The sequence below is a fragment of the Oryza glaberrima genome, chromosome 5, assembly GCF_000147395.1.
Source record: "Oryza glaberrima chromosome 5, OglaRS2, whole genome shotgun sequence".
Classification (NCBI taxonomy): domain Eukaryota; kingdom Viridiplantae; phylum Streptophyta; class Magnoliopsida; order Poales; family Poaceae; genus Oryza; species Oryza glaberrima.
In genome coordinates this window covers 5,075,340-5,093,123 of record NC_068330.1, presented here as the reverse complement: position 1 = coordinate 5,093,123, position 17,784 = coordinate 5,075,340, and the positions used below count along the sequence as shown (strand labels likewise).

Here is a 17,784-nt window from a genome sequence, read left to right as displayed (position 1 = left end):
TTCGCTGGTGGCCGGACTACTTTTGGCATGGAAACCATGAAACGAAACGAGGAGGAAGAAAACCCAACAACAGCGTGTGCATGCCATCCTGGAACTCATTTGAGCTTCTCCCTTTCTATGGCCTAAATTTTGCTCAATTTTGTAGCCTTTAAAAACAAGGTAATTTGGAGGGAGAGATGTCCCTCCAAACATTCTTTTAAAGAAGAAATTTGAGCGTGTTGAGGATCGAAAACGGGATCTCAGGGTTAAAATTACACACCCTTACCACTGTCTTATCAAGTGCATCTCAATTTTTGTAGCCTTTGAATCGGTCGCATCAACAATTGCACAATTGAAATCTAATTATCTAAGTTTTTTCTTACTTCAGTTGGCTTTACTTTCTGAATGGATGAATGGATGGTGTTGCTATGTATGCTTTATCTTTGAGTAAATTTCACAAAATTACAAGTATTTTAGCTAAATTATCATAAAACTACATATTTAACATGATGTATCACGAAACTATATATTTAGCACTAAATTTGTCATAGAACTACATATTTAAGGTGGTGTATCACAAAACTACAGATTTAATAACAAATTTATCACAAAACTACATGTTTAATATCAAGTTAATAACAAAACTTGGACATTAATAACTCAAACTTGGACATTTTTTGATAAATTTATTGTTAAATATGATGTGATAATTTAGTCAAAGTATCCGTAGTTTTGTAAAATTTATTCTTTGGTATTGGGGATGTTATTTCCCTTCAACTCTATTTATAATCCTCATAAATATAAATATAAATATAATTATGAGTTTTTTTTAAAAAAAAAAACTAATTCATGAGACGTCAGGTTCGCTCTTCCGGTGATCTTTCTTTATTATAGTCAAGTGGTGGAGCTACAGGACTTAAACTAGGATCCTAGCAATCTACCTCGAACTGAGATTGAAGTTCCAAAAAACAGAGTAATGCACACAAGGTGTTTGGTGCTGCAGTAAAGCGACTGCTTTTAGGTTTTTATCTTTGATTTGCTATTTTAAGAAGTAACAAAACGAGGTGGGCATGATGCCATGATCCCCACGTCACACTCGAGTAGCGACAAATGCCACATCAGATGTCGCGAAACATGGTACACGACACGACACTAAAGAAAAAAAATCCAACATTCTCCCCCCTGATCTTGTTGTCCGGTTTTCACCTCATCGACGCCGATCAACCTAGGCATCTCTTCAAACGTAGGGATTGATTTAGTGAAATGGGAGATGGAAGGACGCTAGGAAAAAAAAGAAAGAAGAAAGGAGGCAAGTAGCTAGGAGACATTGATGCGTAAATGGTTATGACTTGGCAGTACTAGGCAAGATCAGAAGGGTCACTATGGCGGTGTCAAAGGATGGAGATCAGATTTAAGTAAAACTCAGTAGAAAAAAAATAGTCTTAATTAAGAAAGAGGAATATAGAGGAGGCATAACTTTTTTTATATACATAAATGATATAAATTGTATGAAGTATGCACTAATGTATGCCAAATTCTATTTTATAGGATTGTAGAGTCAAATAATAAGTACGGTTAAGTTTTATAGGTAGCCAAGTGAACCTACATTGTAGGATTGGTATCGGTTTTCGCTAAATCAATAAATCTTTGTTATAAAATGCTTATGAGATTTGTCAAACATCACTTTGACCAAAAGTTTAGAAAAGGAAAAAAACTATTCTAACCTTACTAAGTGTGTCAGATCTGTACTCCGGTGATGATTGTAGCCTTAGATTTTCTCCCAAGTCTAGAGGGATGGTTGCTTCGATGACCTTGAGATGTATGGTGAGGTGGTGATGGCGTTATTGAGGCCCCGCATAAGGAAGCTAATAGTGAGCAGGGTGACTTATGAGGTTCATGAGCAAATGTAGTTAGGAAAAACAACAAATCTAGTAGGGGGAGACATCGGAGATGAGGAAGGAGGACGAAGAGGGGATTCTTGCCAGTGTTGAAGAAGGGGAAATGGGGATATGATATAGCAGAGGGTGCCAGCGCAAAAGAAAGAGGAAAGAAGAGGTAAGTAGAGGGTGGCGTGGCGTGCCTTTATTGTCTAGGTGCACGAGTGATACAATGGGCTAGTTTAGGATTACCCGTGGAAGAGGAGAAGATCACGGACCGTTTGATCAACATCAATGGCCCAAAGTTGATTGTTTTTTTCTTTCTAAAATTATTTGTAGAATCAATAAATCTTTGTTCTAAAAGCTTATGGGATTTGTCAAACATTGCTTTGGACAAGAGTTAAAGAAAAAAGGGGTAAAAACTATTCTAACCTTACTAAATACGTTAGGTCTATACTCTGGTGATGATTGTAGCATCGGATCTCCTCGGGCCTAGAGGGATGGTTGCTCTGACGACCTTGAGATGCATGGTGAGGCAACAATGGCGTTGTTGAGGCCCCGCATGAGGAAACTGATAGTGAGTAGGGTCGCTTATGAAGTCTACGAGGAAAAGTAGTTATGAGACAACAACAAATCTAGTACTGGGAGATGTTGGGATGAGGAAGCAGGACCCATAGGGGATTTCTGCTAGCGTTGAAGAAAGCGAAATGGGGATAGGACATAGCGAGGGAGTCAACATGCAAGAAAGAGGAATGAAGAGGTAGGTAGAGAGTGGCGCGGCGCGCCTTTATTGTCTAGGTGCATGAGTGATACAATGAGCTACTCTAGGGTTACTCACGGAAGAGGAGAAGGTCATGGACCGTCTGATCAACATCAATGGTCCAAAATTTAATTGTTTTTTTTTCTAGAAACAACTTCATAGTTGGGTTGGCAGTCCATCTATCTCCCTACAACTCAATTGATGGCCCACAGTGCAACCCAAACCAACAAACTGGTCTAAGCCCAATAAAGCATTGTTAACTAGTCTAATCTTTATAGAGCCCATAAAGTAACCATAAACATAGCCCCAATGCAACTAAGTACAATGATGGGCCCAAAATTTTCTCCTGGTGCTTCATGCAGGCTGGATCACTTGTAAGTTGTAACATAAACTAAGAGCATTTTTATGCCCTTTGGGCTTGAAGAGGTACATGGGTAACATCATATCGTTTTATCTCCCCAAGATGAAAGGCAATGACACCTTTGCTTCTGAAGGTGACAAACTCTCTACATTACGAGTGAAAAGAGAGCTTTTTCATGTAAGTTGTGACTTAGTATCCTGAACTCTCTCACTCAAAAGTAAAGATACAGTATTCTCATTGAAAGGATTTCAAATTTTTACATATAGACATTGCAATGTATATATCTAGTATTAGGCCTCCTTTGGAACACAACAAATTTTAAGGATTTTTTTTTTACAGTAACTGAAATGATACTTGTGAAAATCCTATTAAATTCCTTATGTTCCAAAGACGAACTCAGGTTAAACAATTTGCCTTTCTTTTTCATAATTTTCAGGCTATTTCTAGTTACTCGTATTAGTATGTTATAAAACCTATAGAAATATTGTTTCACCGTGATATAAAAAGATAATCCTCCGTTCCAAAATATAAATATTCAGATTCATTTTTAAAAACACGCAGAAGTCGTACTTATATTGGAACATAGATAGTAGGATTTAGTGGCCACGAAACATCACTGTTGTGACCAAGGAGAGACAGTAACAAATTAAACATGTACATTGATCAAACTATATATTTTTTTAATAGGACGATAAATTAGCATACATGCATATAGTCCTAATTGGGGTTTCTAGAAATGGTACAAAGCGGCTACATGCAGTTCATGAGTTCCAAGTCAAATTGAGCTAATTGGAAACCCTATCTACAGCTTGGATACAAAGAGATAAACACGGTATGCAAAGATATATAAATTTGCACGTTTGCCAACTCGAGACAACACGGATATTCTGGTCGGCATGGAGTTAACATCATCATCAGCTGATAGCATGACAGAGCATACTAGCTTTATTAGTATGCAAGTCAATTAGCAAATGGAAGCTTCTAAAACACAGTTAAGCACACCCTTGCTTTGCTTCTAAAAAGGAAGTATTCACACACACACACATTCCTTGATTATTACAGAAGCCTTGATAGATTTGACTCTGTCTTGTGAGCTAAAGCTTTGAATATATTAGAAAATAATTTTCGAACTCAGCTGTAATTGTGTGTTGCCAACTGTTTGGTGTTCAAAACCGTGTGCTGTGTCATGAGTAATAATCAATATGAAATAAAATACTCACAGATAACAAATAAAGCTTGCAAAAGAAAATGTTATAGATAAACCTATCCTAAATAGCATCAACTGTGTGTATCATGTAGGATCGTAAAGGGTCTTTCCCACTCCAGAAGCTAGCAATTGAGGTGAGGAGTTCTCTCACTTGTATATTAGGCCTCTCCCCCTTCACACATTAGTGCCCCTCAGCCCTTCGCGGCCACTTCACCGTTTCCCCACGGTTCCTCAGGTATACGAGCCCTGCAGGCCGCAGGCACTCACGGTCCATAAGACCTTCACACACTACGTCCCTCGGGCCAGAGATGTTGAATTAGCCAGACTCTAATACCAATTGTAGGATCGTAAAGGGTCTTCCCCACCCTAAAAGCTAGCCATTGAGGTGATGAGCTCCCCCACATATATATCAGGTCCCTTGCCCTTACACAACTAATGTGGGACTATTCAACATATCATAATTCTACGATCTACTATTGAGTGGCGTATCTAGGATTTTTATATTGGTGACCCAACTTATATACCTTTTTAAAATTAATACCCTAAATATAGTAAGGTTAGAAGTATAAATTATTCAAATATGCATCATATTAATAAGTTAGTTTTCTTTTTGGCAAAAATTTCTTTACACATTGTATATATGCATTTGGCTATGATATTTTGGATGGTCCTGAGACCACTGGGACCACCCTCTGGATTCGCCTATACCACTAACTTTGTTAAGTTTGCTTTATACCATCGGTTTTACCTTACCTTACATTCTCTACCACGAATTCCCGTTGCCAGTGTCAAATGGGCTCCATTAGCCTAAAATCAAACAAACGAAGGCGTTGGAGATGGTTGGCCCTTAGTTGGAAAGACTACTGAATTCAAATTACTCCCTCCGTTTCGAAATATTTGACACCGTTGACTTTTTAGCACATGTTTGACCGTTCGTCTTATTCAAAAACTTTTGTGAAATATATAAAATTATATGCCTACATAAAAATATATTTAATAATGAATCAAATAATAGAAAAAGAATTAATAATTACTTAAATTTTTTGAATAAGACGAACGGTCAAACATGTTTAAAAAAGTCAACGGCGTCAAACATTTCGAAACGGAGGGAGTACTTTAGTAAGGATCATGTTCACTGGCCTGGTGGAAGTATTTAGGACATATCTTATCATGTTCAGACCGCGTGATATCAAGATGCATATCCTGCTTAATATAATTTAGCACCTAAAGTCTTAAATATTCAGCTTATTTAATTTCTGACCCAAAAATAGCAAACAAGTCAGTTTGCAGCAGTGAACACAAAAAAGGCACATCTGAAAAACACTCTGGCCTTTTTCATGTAACAAAACAAGTATTATAAAGTCAAGAAAATTCCAGCTGCCCCCTCTTCTTATTTGACCGAATTACTCGGTTCTTTGAAGACTAAAAGTACTTCTTTTTAAGGATTATTCGATTATATATACATTTTCCAATAGGATATATAAGACACAAGCATTGAACATCGATCCAGAATATAAAATTATACCTCTATCGATCGTTAGCTGTGCACCTGTGTCTGAGAAATATGTATATACACACCTCTTGACTCCTCTGAAAGCTATTATACGGTGAAATTAAAGCACCAACTAGGACAGTCGTCGCAAACCAACATTCAAGTCTATACAACAAATAAAACATATGGCAGGATAAGCGCAAGCGGCAAGCGTAATATAGTGGGTTAATTTGTGGACTCCTTAATTGCATTATGTTATTATACATATATATGTGGATGGGAGATAATTAAGAAAGAAGAAAAAAGTGAGTGTGATTTCAACTTCTCATGCAAGAACTAGCTAAGAGGGTAAATAGATAAGTTAGAGAGAGAGAGGGGGGGATTGTTTAGTATAGCTCTCTACCTCCACCTCCACCTCTCTTAGTTGAAGTTCAGCCAAACAGTTTCAACTCCACCTAAAATTGGATTGGAGCTGGGTTGAACGCTCTCACAAAATAAACTAGAGATGTGAAGCTGGGTTTAGACTGCTTCACAATTTCATTCCAAACCTAACTCCTGGAGCTTAATTCAGGAGTTGAAGCTCTACCAAACAGGCACAAAGTTTGTGTACAACTTTAAGAGATAACCTTGTAACTAAATTATCTCAAGGTATATTGAACATTACTAATTGTTAGTAGTAGGCTCTATCATAGAACTTACTTTAAAGAAAACATGATTATAGTATATCAAGTTTGCTACCTGCGAGCAAAAACAACTTGGTATGTACCCATAGAAAACGTTAAAAATGTAAGGTAATGATGTTTTTTATTAGGGATGAAAATTGATTGGATATTGTTTGATCTAATCTACCATCGAACCTGATTGGACGAGCATATATATGGTAAGAACTTTCTAAAATCCGTATGGATTCGAATGAGGATGTGGTATTTGAAGTATCCAAGCTAATGCGTTCTAACATGTTTTTGAATCTCCTGTTTTCTTTTTTAAAAGTTTCCATCATATTACTCTTCTGATTTGGCTGGAACTGGTTTGTTTTATTTGGTTGCATAGATGGTCGATGATAATAATGGCAATATCAAAGAACTTTAGGCCCTGTTTAGTTCCAAAAACTTTTCGCAAAAACATCACATCGAATCTTTGGATATATATATATATATATATATATATATATATATATATATAGCATTAAACATAGATTAAAAGGAAAACTAATTGCACAGTTAGGAGGAAAATCGTGAGATGAATCTTTTGAGCCTAATTAGTCCAAGATTAGACATAAGTGCTACAGTAACTGACAAGTGCTAATGACGGCTTAATTAGGCTCAAAAGATTCGTCTCGCAGTTTCCAGGTGAGTTATGAAATTAGTTTTTTCATTCGTGTCCGAAAACCCCTTCTGACATCCGTGTGACACCTAAAAATTTTCATTTCATCAACTAAACAGGCCCTTAGAATGACAATGTGAACGCTTGTTCTCGTTGCAATGACATCATTTTTCCGCTTATTAAGTAAATTGAATTATTGCATTAGGACATAATTATTTTTACTACCTAGGCAGAGCACCATCACTATTAACGTAATTTAATATTTTATTTATTAGTATTTTTCTAAGTATAATACATTTTGCATCGAAATCTTAGATTGTTAGATACTGCTATGGATATATGACACCAATGGTAAAAGCTCAGCCGGGCACACTTGTCGTGCCATCGTCTGACGCCTCTGTCAAGTGTCAACGACAACACCTCACCGATCGAGCTCAAGGACGAAGACAGCCCATGCATGGTAAGCTTCATCATCTCTGTGATGCGGCAGTGACATGGCATCCCTTCTGGCTCTCAAGTGGTGGCCCACGCTAGCTCTAACCTCTAATAAGTAGTATTATCTTCGTTCCGAAATAAGTTTATTTTCACTCCTCTAGTATATCTGAAAATAAGTTCATTTTAAAGTAATTGTTTTATTGGAGTTTGTAAAAGTAGAAAATAAATGCATTAGGAGTAAATAAAGTGATGAATAATTGCATTGAAATTTGATAAAGTAGGGGTATTCTAATCTTTTTGGTTTTGTATTGGTACGTGTGGGATGGATAAAAAGTAAATTCATTTTAGAGCGGAGGAATACGTATGAGAATGTATCTCTAGTTTCTAAGGTAAATATCTAGCTGAACTTACATTTTGGATAGCTTTCACCAAGCTACTAATAATTAAATTCTCATAAGAATTGAAAAGGAAAAGATTAAGGGTTTGTTCATTTTTCTATCACATTCAACACTATTATTTTTTTATATTACTAAATTTTGATAGGATATATAATAAACTAAACATATCCTTGTCATTGACACTCTACCAAAATTTGGTATTTCTGGAAGTTTCTTTTCATACGAACACTATTAAATGTTAGTAAGGCTACAAATTAAACACCAAAGTATGCCAAAATTTAGCATTGTCAAATTTTAGTAACGTTAATTTCGGCAATAAACTGAATACGCCCTAAAAACAAAAATATATAGTCAAATGAGCTAATCATTGACGCATATAGAAGTCCAACACAAACCACCTTACCATCAATCAATTTTTAATCATTTGAAAAGTAGAAGTTTTCAGCTGATGAATTCCTCACCCCCTCTTGCCTCTTGGCACTTTCACACACAACATATATATACAAACGTGCCTATATATACTAATCACAACCCCCAGTGCTCCTGCAACAGCCAGCATTTGTCCAATTGGCATTCTTAACTCCAAAAACCTGCAACCTTCTTGGAGAGCTTGACCATCATCAGCTAGCTCTCCCAAGTGCCAACCCTATCCTCTGATCACAATTCACAAAAACCCCCATGGTTGGCAGGATGCTTTCTTCCCCAGAGCCTACACTGTCAACCATGGCGATGTCGGCGGCTCACGGCGAGGACTCGCCGTACTTTGCAGGGTGGAGAGCCTATGATGAGGACCCCTATGACCCCATCACCAATCCTCAAGGTGTCATCCAGATGGGCCTTGCAGAAAACCAGGTGATCTTAGTTGCTAAAATCTTAATTGTTCTTACTTCAAACTAATCGAAAACGCGTTAATGCGTTATATATATCATGTGTATCGATCGTTAAGACGCAAGAACTTTTACGTTTCCTGTGTTAGGTTTCCTTTGATCTTCTAGAGGAATACATGAGGGAGCACCCGGAGGCGTCGGATTGCGGCGCCGGGTTTCGAGAGAACGCCCTGTTCCAGGACTACCATGGCCTGAAATCATTCAGGAAGGTAAATTGATTGAGATCAAAGGCATGAAATCATGTGTTTGTGTCTTGGTTTTCTTGATCGTTGAGAATACTACATGTTGCTGAAGTTTGATGGTTGCTTGTGATGATGCATTGGGTAGGCAATGGCGAGCTTCATGGAGACGATAAGGGGAGGCAAGGCGAGGTTCGACCCGGACCGCGTCGTCCTCACCGCCGGCGCCACCGCCGCCAACGAGCTTCTCACCTTCATCCTCGCCGACCCCGGCGACGCCCTCCTCGTCCCTACCCCTTACTACCCAGGGTAATGCAAGTGTAGCTCGTGATGTACACAAGCTGTTCGATCGATCGATCGATCGCCATGGCTAGCTGTAGCTTTGAGCTGTGTCGTGTCGTCGTCTTGACATGCGTCCATGTCGCGTTCGTGCAGGTTTGACAGGGACTTGAGGTGGAGGACCGGCGTGAACATCGTCCCGGTGAGCTGCGACAGCGCCGCCGGGTTCCAGGTCACCGCCGGCGCGCTCCGGGCCGCGTACGACGAGGCCGTGGCGGCGGGGACGCGCGTCCGCGGCGTGCTCATCACGAACCCGTCGAACCCGCTCGGCACGACGGCGGCGCGTGGCGTCCTCGAGGGCATCCTCGACTTCGTGGCGCGCCACGACATGCACCTCATCTCCGATGAGATCTACTCCGGCTCCGTGTTCGCCGCGCCGGACCTGGTCAGCGTCGCGGAGCTCGTCGACGAGCGCCGCCGCGCGCGCGGCGGCGCCGCCGACGCCGAGGACATCGCCCGGCGCGTCCACGTCGTGTACAGCCTCTCCAAGGACCTGGGCCTCCCGGGGTTCCGCGTCGGCGTGGTCTACTCCTACAGCGACGCCGTGGTGGCCGCGGCGAGGCGCATGTCGAGCTTCACGCTGGTGTCGTCGCAGACGCAGCGGACGCTCGCCGCGATGCTGTCCGACGCGGCGTTCGCGGCGGCGTACGTGCGCTCCAACCGCGACCGCCTCCGGGAGCGGCACGCGCGCGCGGTGGCCGGGCTGCGGCGCGCCGGCGTGGCGTGCCTCCACGGCGCCAACGCCGGGCTGTTCGTGTGGGTGGACATGCGCCGCCTGCTGGGCGACGGCGAGGCCACCGTCGCCGGCGAGCTGAGGCTGTGGCGGCGCGTGGTCGCCGAGGCGAAGCTGAACATCTCACCGGGGTCGTCGTGCCATTGCCGGGAGCCGGGGTGGTTCAGGGTGTGCTTCGCCAACATGAGCTTGGAGACGCTGGACGTTGCACTCCATAGACTGGGCTGCTTCATCAAGAAATGGGAGCAAGAACAACATGAGAATTAATTTAATTAGAAAACATGCACAAGAAAAAAAAAAGAGTTTATCATGGTTATTTTTTTGAGGATTGATTGATGGGGATGATGGTAACATCTCAATTTTGTTGTAATTCGTGACCTTTGTGTCCATGCAATTTTACTTTCTTTCGTCTCTATGTAATTTCTCTTGTGCTTCATGAATGTGCAAGTACATAAACATGCTCCCTCTATGGCTCCATCTTAAAATATAGCAACCTAGGTAAGGGTGTAAGTCGAAGTATTTGTATTATAAATTGGTTCGCGGGTCGGCCCGCTAGTTTGCACCCTTAAATCTAGGACCAGATGTAACTCCTTATAATACTATGAAAATAGAGAGAGATAGGATCGGATGGAATATATCATAGTACTGTGAATCTAAACAAACTTCTATCCCAGATTCGTAGTACTGTCTCATCCATTTCTAATTTGTTATATTTTACTATGGCGGGAGTAATGGAGATGAGTTATACCCACTTAATAGTTATTTTTTTTATTTCCGTTTGTTGTGGAACTATTGTAATAATGTGATGTTGGGCTTTCTGCATTTTTATGCCATGGCCAGGTTATCCATTATCTAAAAATATATCCCACTTTATGCTGTAGCGAATGTCTATAATTTTCTAAAAGTAAAAGCCATACCCTAAAATTATTTTTATTGCCTCGTATAATTTTCTACAGCTTATCAGCCTTGCCTTTGTTACTACTAGCCATTATTTGCTTGTTTAGGGAGAGTTGACATAGCTTTGATTGAAACAAATTAAGTTGCAATTTGTCATGTTTGAAAGTAGTGCATGTGTTGATCCTTCTGCAGCTATTTAGTTGAAAGTGTGAATGGTCCTTCACTTCCTAGATGCTATACCAGACATGGATTCGTTTGAAAAATTGATATTGCACACATTTCTTTTTGTTAATGGCTATAATCACGTTGATTAATGGCTATAAACATGTTCTCTAGGTTTTATTCAGACGAAGTATGTTTTAGATTGTTGCATTATATACTACTGCCTACAGTAAAGAAATATACTAAGTTTATTTTCTTTGGGTCTTTGAGGTGTGGCGTTCACAATAATTGTTCACTAGAACAGGTTTATAAAAATCTAATAAGTGAGATTATGATAGTTCTTTTCAAGAAAAATCTGCATATATCATTTTTATTTTTTCACATTAAATACTTTAAAATTTATTGATAGCCAAATATTCAAAAGTATAACTGAAGAGAACCTAACGTCATATATTTTTCACCAGCTCCACTTACAATTAGAGATTTTAGTATTTGCATTTTTGTCAAACTTACTTTGTAGTTCGTGATGATCATTAATTCTAATGTTATAAATGTATTTTATGATGGCACCTCTCGCTAGTTGCTACCTTCGTAACTCGTAAGATTATTCAAATCTAATACTATGTTTATTTTCTTAATTTGGGTCTTTGAGGTGTGATGTTGACAATAATTGTTCATTGGAATAGGTTCATAAAAAAATCTAATAAGTGAGATTATGAGTTCTTTTCAAGACAAATCTACATATATCATTTTTATACTATGTTTATTTTCTTTGTGTCTTTGAGGTGTGACGTTAACGATAATTGTTCTTTGGAATAAGTTCATAAAAAATATGATAATTGAGATTAAGATAGTTCTTTTCAAGACAAATCTACATGTACCATTTTTGTAGTTTTAAATTAAAATTTATTTATAGTCAAAGATTTAAAAGTATAACTGGAAGAAAACTAGATGTCATATTTTTCAACATGGGGAGTGCACATTTGTCAAATAATTTTCAGTTCCCCTTACAATAGAGGTTGTAGTTTCAGCATATTCGTCGAACTTACTTTGTAGTTCCTGATGATCAATTAATTCTAACGTCATACATGTGTAGCGCACAATAATGTTGGATGATGCATATCAATATAAAACCATACAAAGTCACTATAATGCGCAAAAAAACATTTTGTATTGGCAAATCTCGCTATCTTCCTAAGAATATTAAAATATGATCCATCCATCAATTTAGGACAGAGCTTGTAGAATGCACTCTACATTGTAAGAAAAGTTCTTGACTACATTGTTCCCCAAAAAAAAACTTTTCACTTTATATAATTTTTGTTACAACTAAATTACTAAACTAAAATTCTGCAAAGTCTTGTGTGGAACTAATTCTGAAGTACATACAAAAATTGTTTTTCTTCCTCTGGGTAATACCATATATGGCTTGGTTTGATATGGTTAAGTAGAAAAAAAATATTTCCATGTAAAAGAGTCAATCACAATGGTTGGAAGTGAGCTAAAAGTCTACCAAACTAAAATGATATTGACAGTGTTGGAGGATGCTCATGCTGACCATATATTAGAATAAATTAATGTCTATGTACATGGTGGTCAATGGTCTTCTGAAAGAAGACAAATGAACTGCTACTATTCAATATTCTTGGAGCCCCAAGAAAGCCTGAAAAATCAAGGGCTGATTGGCCCTAACCAATTAACTATATATAATCTTGTGTGCATGTCAGCATTGGGAGTTAGCTAGCTTGGCATAACAAGAAGCCATTCTGTCTGCCCAACAGCCACACACATGCACCAAATCATGTTGATTCAGTTGCTTAACTTAAGATTTCTTACTATGTGTGAAACTTTGGCAAAGGAATTAAGAAAGCAACAGAGACCAAATTTTCGTTGATTGTTTGAATCATGTATATTGCACGCATCGATCATCTGAAGGATATGGATGGTTTTGGTTGGGAGAGAGGTATGAACAAATCTAAAAAGGATATTTGGAGTGTACTAGAGCCCATAATTAAGTTTGTAAAGTGTGACATAAGGTATGCATGATAATGCATACGTGTGGATGTGTATGCACTGTTGGCAAATGTGTGTGAACAGGGAGACATATCTGCTGTTCATGCATAGGTTGTGTGCTTGCATTGCAATTAATGGATATAATATAAATTAAAATGAATTAATACCAAACAGGTTCCAACTGGACCCAACACTTCTAGGAATCCAACCTGGCCATACATAATTTATTATATATTTAGAGAGAGAGAGAGAAAGAGAGATTTGAGTGATAAATGCAATAACATTTTCAGAGGAAATGCTAAACTGATGTAATCATAGCTCTGTTTACTTCCCTAATAATCATAGCACCGATTGTGTGCTGAAACACAGTTGGACTGAAATGATATATTTAACATATAGAAAGTAGTTACACTAATATCAATATTTTTATGAGGGTACACTAATATCAATATTGACAGGCTTGTGCATACACGTCAAAATCCTGATCTTTTTCCCCCTTTAGCCTACCACTTTAGAATCAAAACGGTCAAATTAACCTAAAAAATATCGGTATAATTTACAATTGAAGCTGTCTACATTATTGGCCATATATAAAGTTAACCATTTTTTTCTAGAAGTACTTTCATGTTATTATAATTTTTAATATGTACAGACTAATAAGAATCTATATTTTTCACACTTAATTGATTGTATAAAAATAAAATATCAGTTAGGCAAACTTTCAGAACAAATATGAATACGTATGTATATTTGTCAACATGGGTCAAGCACTCACAACGTACGCATGCTCACTCCTATGAACATCGTCTACCACTGAAAAAATAATTATCCATACATACAAGCATTCATGTTAAATCTAGGATTTGAACTCGGTTGTTTGGTTCCACCCCAAAGAACATATACAGTTGAGCTACGCTCACTTCGGTGTCAATACTTCCGCTAAGGGTCTAATTGATAATTCCGTGGTTTATAATCCAAAGCTGATTTTGAACTTCAAAAAATTCCAAATCCTTTTGCATAGTTACTGTACCATAAAATGCCAGGCTTAAGTCAAATGCCATAACATATATGCATCGACGTAGCTACCTGCTGCTGCATGTGATCGATTGTATCATCCCAGATGCTTTAAATTTGCGAGGGTCAAAGAAGAAAAGAAGAAAACCTCCCCTCGTGGGATTGTGCTGAGGTCATGCGCGATACACGCTTGGATTATATACTTCTTTTATATGTAAGATTAGGCCATTTGCAGTAGTGTTAACACGCTCGATTCTTTGTACTTTTTTTTATGACTGATCACCATTCTGCACTGTCCTTTGGAATTAAGCGATCCATACATGCATATATAAGTATAGTAGGTATAGTATGAGTTCGTTAATTATGATATCTTGTATTCGAAATGCTTATATTTTAGAACAGATAAAGTATATCATTAATAGTTTCTGGTTTGACTTTGAGCATATAGATTGGAAAAGTGAGAATAAATTTTTATTATTGAAAAAAGTACTCTATCGGCCCTAGCTAAAATGTAACCTAGATTTAGCTATGTCCAGATTTACAGTTATAGCTTAAATTTTAGAATGAACGGAGTACTTTCTGAAGTTAGGTGTGTACGTACGCGTGCTTGCAAATACTTTTCTTAAGAACTATTCGCAGTGGCCTCTCCTTTCGATCATATTTTAATTTATGAAAGTGCTCCAGATGAGTTGCATCATTTATTTTAGGCTGTGTTCTTAACTCCATGTTCCCAACCTCGCTCTCTCGTTTACCGTGTGCATATTTTTCAAATTGCTAAATGGTACGTGTTTTGTAAAAATTTTCTATAGAAAAGTTGCTTTAAAAAATCATATTAATCTATTTTAAAGTTTTTTTAAGCTAATAGTTAATTAATCACGCATTAATCTATTGCTTCGTTTTTCGTGTCAGGGGTGAGAGTTCCCAACCCTCACCTAAAACACAGCCTAGTCGAATTTATTGACAATTGGGTTAAGGCCGAGTTTCGTGGATTCATTCAATTCCTCCTGGCCTTGTCCACGAGAAAAACGGCCTTCGTTGTCTGACTTTCAAGGAGCAGACTTTCACCCACAGACGACATGAGAAAAACAACTTTCTAGGATCATGCTGGTCTTTAATTAGAAACACATATATCTGCTTCACACGTGGCACAACTTACATTTGACATATGTAGCCAAGAACCACTTTTTTATTTAACTAATCCATAATATCGTAACGGAATAAGTAATAAATATTGGATTCAATTAATTTGATAGAGGGTGTACTGGTTGCGATAAAGGTTATTAGTATCGGAATCCTGTTGTATTGTTTTGTTTAAAGAAGTATCGTATCGTAGTATCGGGATACTGTCAGATTTTTTTTAAGTATAATTAATACTTGTATTAATTACATATAGCCATTCTATATAAAAAAATATAGTAATAATATATGTCACATAAATAGAGACATTGTCACGCCCTAAAAATCGCCTAATTTAAAAATACGTTGTTTAAATCATTCTTTAGAAATTAAATTAAAAGCCTACAAGCTAAACTCTAATAATCTAGGAAAATTTTCAACATAAAAATGAGCTAGATAAAATTTTATTAAATACTTTGCTTGTTCCTCTATTTTCTAGAATTTTCTGGGAATTATTTGAGCAAGGGAAGTATTTTTAATAATTGGAACAATATTTCACAAAATATTTTAATTAAAAAGTTCAAAAAACCCTTCCTTAAGTTGTTGGGCCGTTTTTGGCCCAACACTCCCTCTCTCCCGCGCGGCAAAGCCGGCCCAGCCCGTCGCCGCCGCCCCCTCCTCTCTAGGCACTGACATGTGGGGCCCACATGTCAGGCCCTTCTTCCTCCTCTAGCAGCCGGCCGGCCGAGCCAAGCAAGTCGCCCGAGCCGCCCCTTTTCTCCCTCAAATCCGCGTCTAATCCGGCCATCCCGAGTCCGATTGTTAGGGGGGTTTTTATCCCCACATCCTCCTCTATCTTTCCCCTCAAGAATCGGAGCAAATGGTTGAGTATCTTGCCCGAATCGAACTCGTTTCGAGTTTATCTCCAAAACCGAGTTTTTGATTTCTCGGATCGATTTCTTGCGGGAGGAGTCCGATCTCTTCAATCCAAGGCTATAAATAGGACCCCATAGTCCTCCTCTTTTGTTTGCCCCATCTCCCGAGTTCTCTCGTGCTCCGTAGCGCCGTCGCCACGCCGAGAAAGCCGCCGCCGTCGCCGGCCGACGCTCAGCCGCGCCGCGCCTTCGTTTCCGTCGTCGCCGCCGCTTCCCCTCGCCGCCGTTAGGTGTGCAAGGAGGTGAGGAACCTCGGCCGCCCTCTCCCCGCTGTCGCCGGTCGCCGGAGACCCGTCGCCGCCGTCGACCGAACCGCCGCCGCCGCACAAGCTCGCCGCCGGCCGTCATCGGTCGTCGTTAGACGTGTTGGTGAGCACCGTTGCGTTCGTCTCGTCGTCCTCTACGTGTACATGTCCTCCAAATTCGCAGCCGACCACCCTAGCTCCGGCGAGGGTGCAAACCGAGCCGGCCACCATTGATGATGTCATCATGACATCATCATCTTTTTCTTTTTCCCGTTTTTTCTAATAGATTAAATCTTCGGAAAATCATAACTAAATAATCGTAGATCCGTTTCAGGTGGTTCAAGTTGCTAAATTTTTTCTAAAATCAAGATCTACATGCTAAAAATATCCACATGTACTGTTAATGCTTGTTTTTGTACTGTTTTGTTGATTTTTTTGTTTAATTGCTTTAGTTTCCGACGTTCCGGAGGAGAGCGTTTCTGTTGAGGAAGGTTCCGAAGCGTTTGCGGAAACCCAAGGCAAGTCACACAGATCCCAAACAACCCTTTGAGCATGTTGAACCCGTTTAAAGCTATTATTTTATTTCAACTATGCATTATTTTCGAATGTCATCGGGTGGTGAACCTTTCCCAGTTAGTTATTGGCCGAAGATGACTTTATTTTCCTATGGGTTATAATTTGATTAGCGTGAACCTTATATATTGGATTGGTTCAGCTAAATGCTATATGTATGTTTGCTTAGCCATGCCTAGAAACATTAGCTAACTAAAGGGGTTAAATATAAATTATACTATACTGTGGTTATTAATGATGGTTATAATAAATGGTAGCTCACGATGGTTAATCGTGTGATGTTAATTAATTGATAATTAAAACCTGGTTAAGGTGGGTTGTGAGCATATGGTTTTGATGGTTGTGCTCATGACAATTAAGGACCGGTTCGCGAGCTACTGTTGTGAAACATTTATCGTGCCAACCACAAGCCAGCGTGGGCAACGGCTTTATCTTTTGTGTAGCATGATTCATTATAGTGTGCCAGACTGTGAAGCGGCGAGAAGTCCGTGGGGGTCGCTGGGGAGTCCATTGCCTCTGGTTTTGAGGGGGAGATTATGATCCAGGAACGGTGCACTGTGGTGAGTTGTGTTGTGCGAGGGGTATTGTCACAGTTCTTTTCCGAGGTACCGTGGTGGTACTAAGGCGCATGGTAACATGTTGTGGGATTGTGTCTTGTGGGTACAGTGGTACACCTCTGATCAGAGTTTAATCTATTCGAATAGCCGTACCCGCGGTTATGGGTGAGTTGAGCAATGTTTTTCGTGATTAGTCTCATATTACACATTAAATGGTAACGATGTTAGTTAATGTAACTCCTGGTTTGGAATGGTATATTCCTAGTTTGGAGGTTTAATTTGTTCAACTGGGGTTGGTTGTT

At 39.1% G+C, this 17,784-nt stretch overlaps 1 protein-coding gene across 1 annotated transcript; it reads left to right on the top strand.

The window, feature by feature from the left end:
- The first annotated feature begins 8,399 nt into the window (after positions 1-8,399).
- On the top strand, positions 8,400-10,552 carry LOC127773115 (1-aminocyclopropane-1-carboxylate synthase 3). The gene is made up of 4 exons (XM_052299134.1): positions 8,400-8,684; positions 8,809-8,928; positions 9,047-9,207; positions 9,334-10,552. Exons 1-4 carry the CDS (start codon positions 8,511-8,513, stop codon positions 10,235-10,237), a joined length of 1,359 nt encoding a protein of 452 aa, XP_052155094.1. The 5' UTR covers positions 8,400-8,510; the 3' UTR covers positions 10,238-10,552.
- Positions 10,553-17,784: the final 7,232 nt, after the last annotated feature.